The 18,869-nt window shown below is 37.9% G+C and overlaps 1 protein-coding gene across 3 annotated transcripts in view; it reads right to left on the bottom strand.

The window, feature by feature from the left end:
• Positions 1 to 18,869, bottom strand: part of LOC115220541 (homer protein homolog 2) — a 207,674-nt gene that overhangs the window by 20,566 nt on the left and 168,239 nt on the right. For all 3 annotated transcript variants that reach the window (XM_029790686.2, XM_036509843.1, XM_029790687.2), the window contains exons 3-4: positions 10,344 to 10,475; positions 9,439 to 9,600 (exon numbers count right to left, since the gene is read on the bottom strand). In XM_029790686.2, the coding sequence (XP_029646546.1) occupies positions 9,439 to 9,600; positions 10,344 to 10,475 (294 nt within the window). The remainder of the gene's footprint in view (positions 1 to 9,438; positions 9,601 to 10,343; positions 10,476 to 18,869) is intronic.

Here is an 18,869-nt window from a genome sequence, read left to right as displayed (position 1 = left end):
AATAACAGCCAAATCTCCATCAAATGACACCTTATTATCTTTTTTAAAAAACCCCAAAAAACAAGACTACATTGAAGAAAAAGATATAGGTTTGTCCCCTCATGATAGAGAGGCAAGGAGTGGAACAGGAGTAGAGGGAATGGGAGAGGGGCAGGAAGAGGTGAAAAGGAAGGTGTGGAAAGAAGGCAAAAGGAGTGGGGGAGAAAGAGGCAGAAGTGGGCGAACGGAAAAGAAGTAGGAAGAGGAGAGTAGGTGGGAGGGGTAGATGACTTTTAACTCAGGCATAATGCTACATATTTGAGAGGAGTGGGTATTCTCCATTGTATCATTTGTGCATTACTTGACTGGCTCTTTATTTTATTGATTCTAAGATGATAAAAGGCAAAGTCAATCCTCCAAGGAATTTGAAGTTGGAATGCAAAGAGCCCTAAGTAAATGCTAGAAGACATTCTGTTGAGCCACCATCCTTGTTCTATATATAATTAAGAAATTATCACCACATTATTGCCAGCATAACACTTTTTACATTAATCACCATCATCATTTAACATCGGGTTTTCCATGCTGACATAAATTGCAAAGTTTGACAGGAGCTGGCAAGCCATAGTACTGCATCATGCCCCCAATTAGGCGTGATTTCTATGGCTACATGAAGGTCTTTTCCTGCAGAGTGTAGCACAGATTGTACGATGCTTGTGTTAGAACAGTGGTGCTGCATGGTAGTGGGACATGAGCCTTGAATGCATGGGACATGAACCTTGAATGCAATGGAAAGTAATGAAGCTAGTACACTGTTGGATGTGCAATGTGTGTCAACATTATTGTTCACTAAAGATGACCTAAAAGAGGTATAGGGAATATTTTGGATGAAAGAGGACAACGTAAAATTGCCTGAGAAGAATTATGTATCAATTTCTTTTTTCTTCTGTAACTAAGTGCCATGTAATTTTTACCCAGTCCACTCAGTAAAACGGTGGGCATTAGGAAAGGCATCTAGCTGTAAAAACCATGCCAAAACAGACAATTGAACCAAGTGTAGTCCACTGGTTTGCCAGCTCCCATCCCAGCATGGAAGACAGATGTTAAATGACGACAGTGATGAATCCATACCGGGGGTTTCATAGCACAGACCAAACATAGAATTAAACAAGAGCTACAGGAAAAACCAACTTGAAACCAACATTAGATATGGAAGCTGCTGTTTATTTGGTCATCTTATTTGAAAGGGATTTATGCTAAGAGAAAGATTGGAATGCATATTGATTAAACAGCTAAGACATCTCAATCATCACACTTGGAAATAATCTTCCAAACAGCATGGGTTAGTGGGAAATAATCTGAAATTTAGAAAAATCTGAATGAATGTTTGAAAAGTGGGTGGATGATCCTTGATGCCAAGTGTGAAAAATTTAATTGAATTACGAATGTAGGTCAATGACTGAGAAAAGGATATGCTGGCTTCAATAACACATGGCGGTTTGTTATTGATTTAATCAAACTAACATTGCTATGCCGAATCTTAAGAACAGAAATGATAGAGAACAACAAGTAAACTCTACTCTATGCATGAAGTGAGTCATTGTCAAGAGAAAGAGAGTCTACCAAAACAAGGATTATTTGTATTTAGACATTTTTAAAAGTATTATTATGTCTAAAGTATGTTAAGAGTATTATTCTCTCTCTCTCTCTCTCTCTCTTTGCATACACACACACATGTATGTACACTCACATATTCACACATCTTTGTATATGCACTCTGTACATATGATGATATGCATTCGTGCTTACACACACACACACACCATTTCACTAAGTTTCATAAGTACAATGGAATTATATATATATATATATATAGTTTGATGATGGCTTAACTGGCTGAAACTTTGAAGTCACTGTCAACAATATTCTTGTTTAAGAATAATAAATTTATGTTTATTGATTTGTGTGGCAAGATTCCTGTGCTGAAACACAGTAAAGGCGGCGAGCTGGCAGAAACGTTAACATGCCAGGCGAAATGCTTAGCAGTATTTCATCTGCCATTATGTTCTGAGTTCAAATTCCACCAAGGTCGACTTTGTCTTTCATCCTTTCGGGGTCGATTAAATAAGTACCAGTTATGCACTGGGGTCGATATAATCAACTTAATCCGTTTGTCTGTCCTTGTTTGTCCTCTCTGTGTTTAGCCCCTTGTGGGTAATAAAGAAATAGGTATTTCATCTGCCGTTATGTTTTGAGTTCAAATTCTGCCGAGGTCAACTTTGCCTTTCATCCTTTCGGGGTCGATTAATAAGTACCAGTTACGCACTGGGGTCAATATAATCGACTTAATCCGTTTGTCTGTCCCCTCTATGTTTAGCCCTCTTGTGGGCAATAAAGAAATAAGATTCCTGTGTTGAAACAGATATTGTTGTATTTTTGGATAGTCTTTTTTTTTTTTTGCCAAATAAACACACACACTATATATTCATTCTTCACTTGTTTATTACTGTTCTTATTCTAACTCATGTCTGTTGTCCAGAAATCTTTCATCACACAACTGTGACCTCTTCAGCTACACTTTCCATCTCAGTGTGTGCTCTTCCTCCAATAATCTCATTCTGGTCTTCTATACTGTATATTCTTATATGCATTTGTGTCTGTATTTATGGGAGTGTGTCATTGTTCTATGACACACACATATTGTTCTATGACACACACACACACACACACATACACACACAAACAAACACGGACGCAAGAGGATGTGCATTTAAGGATACATGGCATAGAAGAACAGAATGAGATAAGTGGAGGAAGAGCACACATAGAGACGGAAAGTGTTGCTCAAGAGGTTACAGGTGTGTGATGAAAGATTTCTAGACAATGGATATGGGTTAGACTAAGAACAGTAATAAATGAGTGAAGAACAAATATATAGTGCATGTGTTTATTTAGCACACAAAAAAAATTACCATCCTAAAATACAACAATAATAATAAATTTGTACTCTACAAAAGTGTAGAGTAACCCATCAGATGAATGTAAAAGTGTTTTTATTATAACTGAACATAAAAACAAACAAACACACTTACACACCCATCCATCCATTTTTCTATCTATCTATCCATATATATATATATAGCTTATGTATTGGTGGCATGTACAAAGCACCATCCAAATGAGGCCAATGCCAGTGCCCCCTGACTGGCTCCCATGCAAGTGGGATGTAAAAAGCACTATCTGAACATGATTGATGCCAGGCCCACCTGACTGGCTCCTGTACCGTTAGCTCATAAAAAGCACCCACTACACTCTCAGAGTGGTTGGCATTAGGAAGGGCATCCAACTGTTGAAACATAGGAGATCAGATCAGATTGGAGCCTGGTGTAGCCTCCATGCTCTCCAGACCTCAGTCAAACTGTCCAACCCATGCCAGCACGGAAAACAGACGTTAAACAATGGTGATGAAGATACATAAATACATATACATGCAAGCACATAAACAGAAACATATATACATGCACACACATATACCCACAGACCTTTATATATGTACTATATACATATGTATGTATGTGTACTTACACACATTTATGCCATTTTGCAAAGTTCCACAAGCAGAATGAAAATCTAAATAGCAACAAATATAATTAACAAATTTGTTTATAAAAAGATACATTTAAGACCAATACAATCATCATCATCATTGTTCGACCGTGGTCGAGACTTTCATAGTCTTTTCAAATGGCTAATAATGTGTGCGCGTGCCACTACTACACACATTGGAAAGCATTGTACAACCAAGTACTAAAGACGATCTTTCCTACTCCATGAAACAAAGCTGTTCCCGCTGGACGTCAACCCAGTATTTCTAAGCTATGGACCCAGTGATTTATTGTAAGGTTATCTCCCTAGATAGATTGCCTTCACTACGGCTAAGGAGCCCTTTCTACCCCAATACAAGAATAAAAACCTAACAAATAAGACCACTTATATTCTGTTCTAACAAACATCAAGTCTAAAACTGTTGAATGCTGCACTGATTGATACTGCAATCAAACAGTACCACACTTTCAGTGATGTAAATATCAGATCAAACAATTTAATCTGAGATTGTATGTTGAAACTGAAGCAATTACAGCAAGGAAGGGCCATTTTAACCTTAAAAACCCCAACAAAAATCACCTGCTACATTCCCTTACTATCTATATTTGGAGGCTGGGAGTCAAAATGTTTGCTGCACCATTGTGATCTGATCCCTGTCACAGCTCCCCTGCAGATGTTTGAATTTTATTTACTAAATTTCAGGCATGGATATCTCGTATTATTATTATTATTATTATTATTATTATTATTATTATTTTTGTGACAGTGGTGCAACAAAACATTTTGACACCTCAAGAAAAATTACTAAAACAGTTTCTGTATTTCTGGATGGGTAAAATAATACAGACCTTTGAATTCTTCTTGGATACCATCAAAATCAGCTTTGTATTCTGTTTTGAAAATTAATGTCACAAGTGCGGTTGATGATGATGATGATAATTAATGATGGTGGTGGTAGTGTTTAGGCCCTAGATCAACAAAAATTCAGCAGGTCTATAATCAAAGACATTCCATCGGTAGTCTAAGACTCTTATCCAATTATCACAGTAAACAGTAAACTTAGGAGTGGCTGTGTGGTAAGTAGCTTGCTTACCAACCATATGGTTCTGGGTTCAGTCCCACTGCGTGGCACCTTGGGCAAGTGTCTTCTACTATAGCCTTGGGCTGATCAAAGCCTTGTGAGTGGATTTGGTAAACGGAAACTGAAAGAAGCCCGTCATATATATGTGTGTATATATATATATATATATACATATATATATATATATATATATATATATATATTTCTTTACTACCCACAAGGGGCTAAACATAGAGTGGACAAACAAGGACAGACAAACAGATTAAGTCGATTACATCGACCCCAGTGCGTGACTGGTACTTAATTTATCGACCCCGAAAGGATGAAAGGCAAAGTCGACCTCGGTGGAATTTGAACTCAGAATGTAGCGGCAGAATGTGTGTATATGTTTGCTGGTGTGTTTACGTCCCCGTAACTTAGCAATTCAACAAAAGAAACCAATACAATAAGTACTAGGCTTACAAAGAATGAGTCCTGGGGTCGAGTTGCTCGACTAAAAAGGCGGTGCTCCAGCATGGCCACAGTCAAATGACTGAAACAAGTAATAATAGAGTAAAAGAGAATGTATCTTCCCAGCACAGTAGAATTCTGAGGAAAGCTGCTGTTCTTTCGAATAAGTTGAATGACAACTGAGAAAGCTTCCACTTCAGACCCAAGAGAGCTGCAGAAGAAGTAAGAGCATTCTGCTCTGGCTGTGATTTAATTTACATTCACTTATAAAATCGCTCATTATTTGTTGTAAAATAATTGGTAGTGTTACACAGAAACAATAAGAGCAAACTGTCTGAGATAATGATGTATTGTTATTAGCTTTAATTACACACAGACACACACACATCTCAATAGATGGCTTTGTTATATATGCAGCTACTGTCAATAGGTATTGGTGTTAGGGTGTATATTAAAATATATACTACACATGCAAAAGCATTATGCAGTATCTTCTTTAGTGAACCTATAAATACAAAGCACTAAATACTTCAGTTTGTGTGTTGTTGTTGTTGTTGTTGTATAGCCCCAGGTTAGCTCAGATTAAGTAGCCCTATGATCAAAAATGATCATCCCAGCTTTATTTAAACATTGTGCATTAAGACGATAGGTTGTGATTTGAGGAATTTAACTACTGTTTCTCGCAGGTCGAGCAGCCACAGTGAGGTTTCTTCATTGACTTTGTGTGTGAAGAGAGGGAGATGGGAAGGAGGAGAAGAGAGAGGGAAGTAGTGTTCGTGTATGATCACAATCCAATGACTGAAACCATTAAGGAAATAGGATAATAAGCTCAAATCTTGTTGGCAGTGAATTGGGGTCTCTTGGACATCACTACATTACTCTCCTTGATTCCTCTCTTTTACTCTTTTATTTGTTTCAGTCATTTGAACAGCTTTTGATCAGAGATAAGCTAGCTTAATTGGAGTTGAGCTGGGCTCAACGAACAATAATAACAACTGAATTTAGTTGAAACCTGCATATGGACAGACCACAGCTGTTGGGGACAGAAAATAGGGGAAGAGGTTCATAAACTCCTCGCAGTGTGACACAAGATGATTGAGACAATCAATATCCACTCCCAAAATGGACAGACTATGATGATTGGTACTATATAACTCAGTACAATTCCTTTCATAGGTGTGTAGGTGGTGACCTGTGCTGGATTAACCATTAAGCAAATTAAGCACATGCTTAGGGCATCAAAGGCAAGGGAACACCACAGAAATGGTAAATGGTTTATGACACAAAAGAAATCACTTTAAACTTGCTATAATAATATTTGAAATGGTTTATGTGATCAGAAATATTTCAAAGTATTCATGGTGTCATAGTGAGGATCTGGTCAAAGACTTTGCAATTAAAGAAAAAAATGTAGAAAACTTTTAAAATATAAATAAAATGGAAGTATGCAAAAACAAACAATATTTTTCATCTTATTGTTGGTTTTGTTTCATTTTGGAAACAGACAATGTTTTATATTTTGAATTAAATATATACATGGGGCACCGAGATCTTTTAAGTGCTTAGGGTCTCTATGGGTTTTAATCTGGCCCTGGTGGGGACTGGAGCTCTCCTCACTAACTTACTGGCTGGGAAAGGGTCCCCCTCATCCTTTCTAACCCAGCAACAAAAATAAGGCTTATCACAGAGTAGCAGAACTTCTGACAGAAAAGCCACCAAATAACCAAGAGACGAGAGTGGGTCTAGCATGTTACCTGTCTATTGAAACAGACATTAATGCACACCTGTGCATCCCACCCCCACACACATATACATACCTCAGACTAAAATATTCAATGGATGTTTGAATATATACATGCTTCGTTATTATTGTTGCTGGTTTTATGTTTTGGTTGGGTGGTTGTTGTGTTTAATCAATTTGGAAATGACATCAGCACGAAACGTATATGTGAAACAGTTTTGACTCAGAAAGGTCATGGAAGATCGTAGAAAATACGACACTTGAAGGAATGAATAAATAATTCTCTTGCATTGAATAGTAAGGAATTCTGACTATGATAGATGAAACCTACATAAACCTTGGATCAACATTAAGGTGAACAAAGACTGTCATTGAATAGAATCTAATGGCATTTTATCACATGTTTGTCTCAATGTATGTACACACACACATGCCAATGTATACAAATATACAGACGTGTGTGTGTACGTATGTATGTATATGAATTATATATATATATATATACAGACGTGTGTGTGTACGTATGTATGTATATGAATTATATATATATATATATATATATATATATATATATATATATATTTACATATACACACACGTGTATATGCATATATATATATATAAATATATAATGTACACACACATATATATTCATGTGTATATTTATACATACACACACACACACGACGTAAAATACAAAGTTGACATCAAGAACACCTGGGTGAAATTTTACTGAAATTGCTTTCTTTCATAAATTTTTCAAGAAATGTAAAGTTTAGTCAACTACACATTTCAGTTTAACCTCTTAGTAAATTAAACACTTGACAATAAAAGGATATTTATTTAATTACCTGTGCACATATATGTGTTGTCTTTCCGTTGCAGCAGGAGTTAGATGAATATGATACTGAATACCACAGCATTCTGTGTTCTAACACAAAACATCCATTTCTAAGTGGGGATAAATATTACCCATTGGCATTAATACTGATTCTATCACTCTTTTACTCGTTTCAGTCATTTAACTGTGGCCATGCTGGAGCACCGACGTTAGTCGAGCAAATCCACCCCAGGACTTATTCTTTGTAAGCCTAGTATTTATTCTATCGGTCTCTTTTGCCGAACCGCTAGGTTACGGGGATGTAAACACACCACCATCGGTTGTCAAGCAATGTTGAGGGGGGCAAACACAAACACACACATGCATGCATATATATATATATATATATATATATATATATATATACGACAGGCTTCTTTCAGTTTCCGTCTACCAAATCCACTTACAAGGTTTTTGTCAGCCCGAGGCTATTGTAGAAGACACTTGCACAAGGTGCTACGCAGTGGGAATGAACCCGGAACCATATGGTTGGTAAGCAAGCTGCTTACCACACAGCCACTCCTGTGCCTATAATATTTTCTAATAAGTCCATTGGCTGTTTGCAACACCAATGCCTGATTAGACACTGTGATTCTATGCTGTTTAAACAAGAGGACACAGAAACACATACACATCCCACAAAATTATTGATCGTCATGCTAATAACCACCTTGAGAACCTTTTTGAGCTCCATGAGTCTAACACAAGTGGGCATGCCTACAAAGTCAGAAAACAGCACAGCTCCCATGACACTCGGAAACATTTTTTCACACTCAGAGTTGTTGAAGCATGGAACAAACTACCTGCATCAGTTGTTAGTTGCTGAGACATTGCACCCTTCAAAACCTCCTTGCTTCCTGAAATTCACTAACACCACACCTGATATTCCCCCCTCCATATGCATGCACACATGTATATCATAACTCATACACTGTTCACTTTCCTGACTTTTGTATATAATTCTGTGCACTGTACATGCACCTTTGATGAGTTGTAGTGCACCTGAGCACTATACACAATAATTTCATTATATATTTGTTACTGCCAGATTTGACTGGGCCTGATGAAGCCTTCTGGCTTCACAGACCCCAGTAGAACCGTCCAACCCATGCTAGCATGGAAAACGGACGCTAAACGATGATGATGATGATGATGATATATATATATATATATATATATATATATAAAACTTTGTTGATTCACCAGAAGCAGTAAATTATAGGACAATAGAAATGTGAAGTATCCTTTAACACATTATAACTAAAAGGCTCCAATTTCCAGTACTCAAATTTACTTGTTCCCAGTCATCAGCTGGTAAACTGATTCTGCTTTCTTTTGAAATATTTACTGCTTGTATATTTTGGGGGAATATGAAATGAAAGTCGGAAGAAAATGCATATCATCATTTTCTTTTGTTTAAAAACCTTTGTGAGCAACACATGTGAAAATGACTGCTTCAAGCTCACATTTTCTCTCTATCAATTCCATTCACAAATCCATTCTTTCTATCAAATCCATCAGTTGGCACAGGGCAATTATAGAAGACAATTGCCCAAGGCACTATGCAGTAGGACTGAACTCAAAACCCCTGTTTTGGAAGAACACTTCTTAACAACACAGTCAAGCCTGCACCAAAACTACAAACACTTTTTTAAAAATAAAAACAAACACAACAATAAATTGCTTACAAAAGCTACTTACTGGTAAAGAGGAAAGACTTGATGTCCTTGTGTGACATAGTGGGTTGATTGGTGAGGAACCTGTTTTTTTCAAAGTATCATTGTCCATAGCACCATTTATTTCTTGCTTAGATTTTGAATGTTTTCTTGTAAGTAATTTCACCTCCTCAAAATAATCATGGAACTGAAATTAATAAAAAAATGAATATAATTAATATTGAAAATTACTGAAGACATTAAAATAAAAATTAATCTCAGACTGGAACAGAGATGCACTTCTTTAGATTCTACATATATATGTGTGAGTATGAATATAAATATATATCTATTATAATTAATCCGTTCTGTCAGTGTGTGTGTCTTCTAGGATCTCGGGCATCCTCCATCCGATTGCACTCAAATTTGATATGTAGATACCAATGGTATCAGGGTGTGTATAAATCTTGAAAAAATTACAAAAATCGATTCCAGGTGAGAATGCGATCGATAAAGATGCTTTTCTTCCGTCAACCTGTACATAACTGCACCTTCCATATTTTGTTGTTTTTGTACTTTGGTTGGCCCGAGGCTATAGTAGAAGACACTTACCAAGGTGCCACGCAGTGGGACTGAACCCGGAGCCATGTGGTTGGTAAGCAAGCTACTTACCACACAACCACTCCTGTGCCTAAATTTCATTCACAAGACACTGTCATCTTGAGGTTATGGTAAAAGGGGCTTGTCCAAAGCGCTGTGTAGTGACATTGAACCTGACCTCATGTAATTACAAACTCTATATCCACCTCACCATACCTGCTACAAAAAAAGGGAAAAAGTGTATATCAATGACTAAGTTCCCATGCAGGAATTCTTGTGTGGCACCCCACCCCACCTTTAACCTCTTGTGACGATTATTTTGCAAACAACATCAAAATTTCATATGCTTACCTGATTGAGTTCTTTTTCTCCACTGAAACCAAGTCCATACACAATATTGGCACTAACATCTGACCACTGGCCAAATTTCTGAGAAGTCTTTGTAAAAACCATGCTTGCTGTAACTGTGCTGTTCACAACAGCCTAAAAAAAAGAAAACAAAAAATTTTAATTCATCAAAATATTTAGTGAAATTCAAATTTCAGGAAATTTTGATAGAATTTACAACTTAACAACCAATTTTCAGATTTTTATCTTTTACTTGGACTGTGGCCATGCTGGAGCATCATCATCATCATCATCGTTTAACGTCCGCTTTCCATGCTAGCATGCGTTGGACAATTTGACTGAGGACTGGCGAACCAAATGGCCGCACTCGGCTCCAATCTGATCTGGCAGAGCAACATTAAAAAACATTTTTAAATTTGTAAATCATCATCATCATCTTTTAACATCTGCTTTCCATGCTGGTATGGGTTGGAGGGTTTGACTAAGAGTCAGCGAGCCAGAAGGCTACACCAGTCTCCAATCTGATCTGGCTAAGTTTCTACAGCTGGATGCCCTTCCTAATGCCAACCACTCCAAGTGTAGTGGGTGCTTTTATGTGTCACCAGCACGAGGGCCAGTCAGGCGGTACTGGCAACAGCCACGCTCAAGTGGTGTTTTTTACGTGCCACTTGCACAGGAGCCAGTCAAGCGGCACTGGCAACAATCTCACTTGAATGTTTTTCACATGCCACCAGTACAAGTGCCAGTAAGGCAACACTGGTAACAATCACGTTTGAATGGTGCTTTTTACATGCCACTGGCACGGAAGCCAGTCAGCTGCTCTGGCAGCGATCACACTCGGTTGGTGCTCTTAGTGCTCCATTTGCACGGGTGTCAGTCATGGAATTTGCGAATTTGATTTGATTTTGATTTCATTTGCCTCAACAGGTCTTCGCAAGCAAAGTTTAGTGTCCAATGAAAGAAAGGTACGCATAAGTGGGTTGGTTACACCCCTGGCATAGGGGGCAAGTTATGGTCTCACTTGGCTTGCCAGGTCTTCTCAAGCACTGCATATTTCCAAAGGTCTTGGTCACTAGTCATTGCCTCAGTGGGGCCTAATGTTGGATGGTCATGCTTCACCACCTCATCCCAGGTCTTCCTGGGTCTACCTCTTCCACAGGTTCCCTCAACCGCTAGGGTGTGGCACTTTTTCACACAGCTATCCTCATCCATTCTTGCCACATGACCATACCAGTGCAGTTGTCTCTCTTGCACACCACATCTAATGCTTCTTAGGTCCAACTTTTCTCTCAAGGTACTTACGCTCTGTCGAGTATGCACAATGACATTACACATCCATCGGAGCATACTGGCTTCATTCCTTGTGAGCTTACACATGTTCTCAGCAGTCATGGCCCATGTTTCACTGCCATGCTGGAGCACTACCTTGCAAAGTTTAGTGGGACTAATCAAACGCAATATTTATTTTTTAAGTCTAATACTTATTCTGTCAGTCTCTTTTGTTTAAGTTACAGAGATGTACATAAACCAACACCCGTTGGTCAAGCAATGGGGTTTGGGCTGAACAAACACAAATACATATATATACATATACACTGAAAATTTCAGATCTGGAATTCAGCAATGCAGTGGAGTTCTTAAACCTGAAAAGTATCTGTGATGTTTAGCTAGTCATAGCTTTCAATTTTTTTCCATCTGTTGACATATGGTGTGGACTTTACAACTATTTTCCACTTGATTTAAATGTGGTGTTGTGTTATATTTCAAACCCCATATGTGACTGATCAAATTAGTGGCTTTACTTTTGTCCCTTTTTAGCAGATGTAAATACATGGATAAGTTCCTGTTGGTGAATTGGAAAATACCACCCTCTCCAAATTCAGCAGCTGTACTGCAGACACTAGGCCCCCATCCATTCAGCCTTATGACTTTACAGTCAAAAGGAACATAACTAATTTTCCTCTTTTTTTCCTTTTCATTTTCTGATGTTTTACATCAGCTTTCTTCTTGCCTTTTCTTGTATTTTCTCACATTATATTGTCCTGTTTTAGCTTGTTATGGTATGTGGGCAGACCCTATGGATTGCATGAAGCCACCACATCTGCTATAAAATACTGCCTGAGTTGTTTTCATCACATGAAACTATTTGTAGCTTATAAAAATATATATTGTGTTTATTAAATGACAGACAGACAGACAGATAGGTAGGTAGATAGATATAATGGTTGTATCTAAAACAATTGTTTAGAGAATGGCAACAAATTCAAAACAAATTTTTTTCTTGCACATGCTATAGTTACAAAACATAGTTACAAAAAACAGAAAAAGGTCCATTGTAACAACAAATTGGCCTATAGAGGAAAATGTCATCAAAAATAGCCCAGCATTTCCAGCATTATGAATATTACATAAAGCCAAAAAAAAAAAAGAAAAAAAGTAACAGCGAGAACCAAAAATGGACTTATTAACCAGTGTCCGTTCTAATATTATTTTATCAAAAGCATTGAATCTCATTCATAATACACCAACATTAATCTTTTGTATCTTCATCAATCACCTTTCTCTTTCATTGCCTTTTGTAACAATTTACAATGAAGCCTGCTTTTATATCAGTCTCATAATGATTAAAGTTTCACTCTTGATCTAATTTGCTAATTTATGCAAAAGTAGTTAGTAATAATATAATGCTATTATAATTAACAACTAATTATCCATTTATTAGGCGCAGGAGTGGATGTGTGGTAAGTAGCTTGCTTACCAACCACATGGTTCCGGGTTCAGTCCCATTGCGTGGCACCTTGGACAAGTGTCTTCTACTATAGCCTCGGGCCGACCAAAGCCTTGTGAGTGGATTTGGTAGACGGAAACTGAAAGAAGCCTGTCGTATATATATATATATATATATATATATATATATATATATTTATATATACACATATATATATATGTATGTGCGTGTGTGTTTGTGTGTCTGTGTTTGTCCCCCTAGCATTGCTTGACAACTGATGCTGGTGTGTTTATGTCCCCGTTACTTAGCGGTTCGGCAAAAGAGACCGATAGAATAAGTACTGGGCTTACAAAAGAATAAGTCCCGGGGTCGAGTTGCTCGATTAAAGGCGGTGCTCCAGCATGGCCGCAGTCAAATGACTGAAACAAGTAAGAGAGTAAAAGAGTATATTAATTCTTTCACTGTATACAAATCAGTAAACACTTGTAATATTGTTTTCCCATATAAATACAATTCTTTTTTAAAGTTATATTTTAGAGAAAGAGAGTAATGAGATTGTGTAATGTATATTAGTTTCTCATTAGCAAAAGAGGTTGCTTTTTGAGTAAAATAGTCGGAGGAGAAAGAGCAGGGCTTAAGACTTCTGCAGGTCCTCCTGTAACTGACCATATCACACCTCAAAACATTTGTGACATTGCTCTCATGTTTGAAAAAAAGAAATCATTTAATAGGTACAGCTCTATAGTTAAGATGCTCATTCTATGGCCATGTGATTTCAGGTTTGACCCCACTCTATAATACTTTTGGAAAGTGTCTTCAACTACAGACCTTGGCTGACCAATGCCTTGGGAGTGAATCTGGTAGATGGAAACTGTGTGGAAGCCTGTCAAGTGTGTGTGTGTGTGTGTGTGTGTGTGTGTGAGTGAGAGAGACCCCACCCATCTCTTGATAAACGGAGTGGGTTTGCTTATATTCTTGTAACTTAGCAATTCAGCAAAAAAGACTGACAGAATAACTGCCAGGCTAAAAATAAGAACTTGGGCAAATCTGTTTGGCTAAAACCCCTTCAAGGCAGTGCCCCAGCATGGCCACAGTCCAATGACTGAAACAAGGAAACAGTAAAAGGAAGATAAAAAGTAGAACAGAATAATCTTTTTCTTAATTAATCTTTCCAGTAATTATCTGTATATCCCACCGCAGGACATCTTAAAAAGACAGAACAGATTACACTGGTTTTCTAATAAGTATACTTACTTGTATAAGGTTTATCTTGCAGAAAATATTATTGATTTAGTTTGCTAAGACATAAAGCCAATCTTTGTAGTCAAGGGCATCGTGGGCAGAATCGACTTTTGTTGCATTAGTTACTTCTCTCCATGTCATGAAACGCATAAGGCCACAACAGGATCTCACCAATCAGCTTCTTGGCACTGTTTGCGTCTCATTATAGTTTCTCCACCCTTTTCGTCTCCTTTCCTTATTAATGGTCCTTTGCCATGTGGTTTTAGGGTGCCCTGCTGTTCTTTTCCTCCCTCAGGCTCCCACTTTTGTTCTACCATACAATCGCTTTCTCAACCTTGTCTGAGGACATGTCCAATCCAGTTCCAGAATCTGCATCTTATTTCGTCTCTGATCCTGTTGACATCCGTTGTTGTCTCAATTCTGTCATTTTGGACTCTTTTGCAGCCACTTGATGTCAAGTATTCTCTTTAAGCATACAAATGGGGAGGTGGCCATTATACTCTCTCTTTTACTTGTTTCAGTCATTTGACTGCGGCCATGCTGGAGCACCGCCTTTAGTCGAGCAAATCGACCCCAGGACTTATTGTTTTGCAAGCCCAGTACTTATTCTATCGGTCTCTTTTGCCGAACCGCTAAGTGACGGGGACGTAAACACACCAGCATCGGTTGTCAAGCAATGCTAGGGGGGACAAACACAGACATACAAACACACATACATATATATATATACGACAGGCTTCTTTCAGTTTCCGTCTACCAAATCCACTCACAAGGCATTGGTCGGCCCAGGGCTATAGCAGAAGACACTTGCCCAAGATGCCACGCAGTGGGACTGAACCCGGAACCATGTGGTTGGTTAGCAAGCTACTTACCACACAGCCACTCCTGCGCCTATGTTTTTAATTATTATATTAGCCACAGAAGGACTGATTGGTAGAATCATTACAGCATCAGAAGGATGCCTTGCAGTGTTTGTTACAGCTCTTTACACTCTAATCTAAAATCCCATTCATTTCAACGGTGACTTTCGCCCTTCCACACTCAATGAACAAAATACCAAATACTAAAGTCAATATAGCCAACCACTCATTGCCTACCAAAACTTCTGGCCTTGTATCTATATAAGAAATAACAAAGAGCCTCCTCCATGCGGTTATTAAATCTGCTAAAAATAGCAGCCACATTTACCTAATACCACATACCATTGGTTACAATGACAAGGGTTCCGGTTAATCTGAACAACAGAACAGCCTGCTCATGAAATTAAGGTGCAAATCACTGAGCACTCTACAGACATGTGTACCCTTAATGTAATTCTCAGGGAGATTCAGTGTGACACAGGATGTGACAAGGCTGGTCCTTTGAATTACAGGTACTACTCATTTTTGCCAGATGTGTGGACTGGAACAACATGAAGTAAAGTGTCTTGCTCAAGGTCACAACACATCACCAGGAATTGAACTCACAACCAAATGATGATGAGCTAAAAACCCTAACCACTAAGTCATGTGCCTTCACAATACCACAAAGTCAGTTTCTAAAAAAGTAAAGATATACTAGGGAGTTTTGAATATGGTGTGTCTGCAAAAAGTGAAGCACAACAAAAAACAAAGGCTAGTTGGTCAAGACTGACCTGGAGCTTAACAACAACAAAGAGCCAACAAAGACAGCTTAATGTGGTTGATTGAACTGCTCAAACTAGCAACCAAATCTCCCTCAAATTACATCCTTCTGTTTGTGATTTAAAGGAAGTACTGGATAAAGTGATCCGAGGGAAACTATGTCTGAATACAAAAGGATGGGATGATCACAGCTGGAATGCATTTGGTCATAGGTTAGCCTGGTCAGCGCTGACCTGGGTGTTAAACAAAAACAATAACAAAACCAGTAAGGGAGCCTCTATACACTGCCTGCTAAAAATAACAGCCAAAACACCCTCAAGTCACAACCTACTTAGTCTTAATAAAAAAAATCAAAAAGTGTAGACTTAAGATATACTAAAAGGGTCAATAAAATGAGTACCAGTCAAATATTGGGATCAATGTAATCAACTAGCCCCACCCCCAAAAATTGCAGGCCTTGTGTCTATAGTAGAAAAGATTATTATTATTATTATTATTATTATAAACAGTCTGTACTCTGCAGCAGAAGTGTTAAGACTGGTTCCTCATGGCGGTGCCACATAAAAGCACCGAAGCGATGCCACATTAAAGCAGCCATGTGGTACCACATTAAAGCAGCTGTGCAGAAGCACATAAAAGCGCTTGTGCAGTGTCACGTAAAAAGCACCCATCACACTCTGTAAGGTGGTTGGCATTAGGAAGGGCATCCAGCCATAAAAACGATGCCAGATCAGACTGGAGTTTGGTATAGCTCCCCAGCTTGCCAGCTCTGATCACACTGTCCAACCCATGCCAGTATGGACAATGGACGAAGCCTAATATAGCTATCATGGCAACCCATCTTATAATGTCACACCAGGAACATGCATCACAACCATATGTCCATGACATGGTGACCTCATATCAAAATAAACAGCACATAATTTTATTATTATTATTATTATTATTATTATTATTACTACCTCTGCCTTAGCGAAAGCTGAAGTATTGTTTCTAGTTGTGTTTGTTTGTTTGTCCATGGACAAGATATCTCAAGAACTGCTGGATGGATTTGGATGAAACTTTCAGGAATGTTTGGTCTTGTGACTGGCACAAACTGATTAGATTTTGAGATCAATCTGATACCAGACAAGGATTCTGGATTATTTATTTAATTTTTGAGAGCAGTCCAGTTCATTTTTAGTATTCTCGTTTGTGAAAGCAGTCAAATTTATTTCAGATATTCTCATTTTAAAAATCATCTCTGGCTAATCGTTGAGAGGATGTTGGTGTTGCCTTGGCGGCGGTCTGCACTCTCTGAGTGCTCGTTATCATCATTATCATTAGTAGTAGTATTGTTATTATTATTATTAGAGTAATGAGGTGGCAGAATAATTAGCATGTTGGAGAAAATGCCTAGCAATATTCCTTCCAACATATTTCTCTACTCAAAATCACTGGTCTCGTGCCAAAATTATCATTATTATTATTATTAGAACGCACATTTCCATTTTTATTTTTCTACCTGAAACTGTTGAGATATCTCCTGTCAATCCAGGTATTTAGCACCAATCATTAGTGTAGGTATTTTGCATCTGACATCTTTTAACACTAGTCAATCATCTGTAAAATGTGAGGAGTGTCTGTTACATTATTAAAGTTTAGTTCACTGAAGCGTGTAATATGTTTTATCTAAGACTACAAACACATTTCGTGTTTGCTTAATAAACACAAACAAAAGTCTTTTTTTTTCTTCTTCTTTATTTTGATTGGTTGTGGTTTCTTATTTCACTTGCCTGATGACTTTATTGTTAATACAGACATGGGTTGAATGGTTATGTAACTACTCTGATATTTTCCTGATTTAATTACTAAGCATTTTATGGTTGAATACTTTTCCTTTGTTACAATTGGGGTTGGTTTGGAAATATGAATTTTCAATCAGTATGAGAGAGAGAGAGAAAGAGAGAGGGAGGGAGGGAGAGAGAGAGAGGGAGGGAGAGAGAGAGAGGGAGGGAGGGAGAGGGAATAAACCGAAACACTTAACTATAACTAAAATAACAGCTAAGTTAGTACTTCAGATACATTCCTAAAAACACAGCTTTAATTGAAACACTGCTATATGGGATGTTATAAGCTATGATATATATATATATATATATATATATAATATATATATATATATATTCGTTTTGAAAGGTTCTTGAAGTGAACTCATGTGTTGGAACAGATATTGTTGTATTTGGGGAGGGTCATGTTGCCAATTCAGCCAATAAAAACACACACACTGTATATTTGGTGTTCACTTGCTTCAACTTTATTTTCTTAGTAATTGTATTTTGGCTAGAGTTCTTTTGTCACACTTCTGTGTCACATGTTAGGAAGGAGAGACACAAAAAAGAAAGAAGAAAGCAAAGGACCACTGGTGAGGTCACAGAAGTGTGACGAAAGAACTCTGGCTGAAATACAATTAATATAAAATAAAGCTGAAGTAAGTGAACACCAAATATATAGTGCATGTGATTTTATTGGCTAAATTGGCAACATGACCATCCCCAAATACAACAATACATGGCTCAAGCTTACAATCGTGAGGTTGTGAGTTCGAATCCTGGACCAGGCTGTGTGTTATGTTCTTGAGCAAGACACTTTATTTCACATTGCTCCAGTTCACTCAGCTGTAGAAATGAGTTGCGATGTCACAGGTGCCAAGCTGTATCGGCCCCTTTGCCTTTCCCTTGGATAACACTGGGGGCGTGGAGAGGGGAGGCTGATATGCCTGGGCGACTGCTGGTCTTCCATAAACAACCTTGCTTGGACTTGTGCCTGGGAGGGTAACTTTCTAGGTGCGATCCCACGGTCAGTCATGACCGAAGGGGGTCTCAAGAGTATATCATATCATAGAGTTATAGTTATAAGCTTGACAGGCAATTTTTAACAGTAGCACTAAGACAAACA

Source organism: Octopus sinensis, linkage group LG16 (genome assembly GCF_006345805.1).
Source record: "Octopus sinensis linkage group LG16, ASM634580v1, whole genome shotgun sequence".
NCBI classification, from domain to species: Eukaryota; Metazoa; Mollusca; class Cephalopoda; order Octopoda; family Octopodidae; genus Octopus; species Octopus sinensis.
Note: the sequence above shows the minus strand (reverse complement) of the source record. Positions and strands in the feature narration are given on the sequence as shown.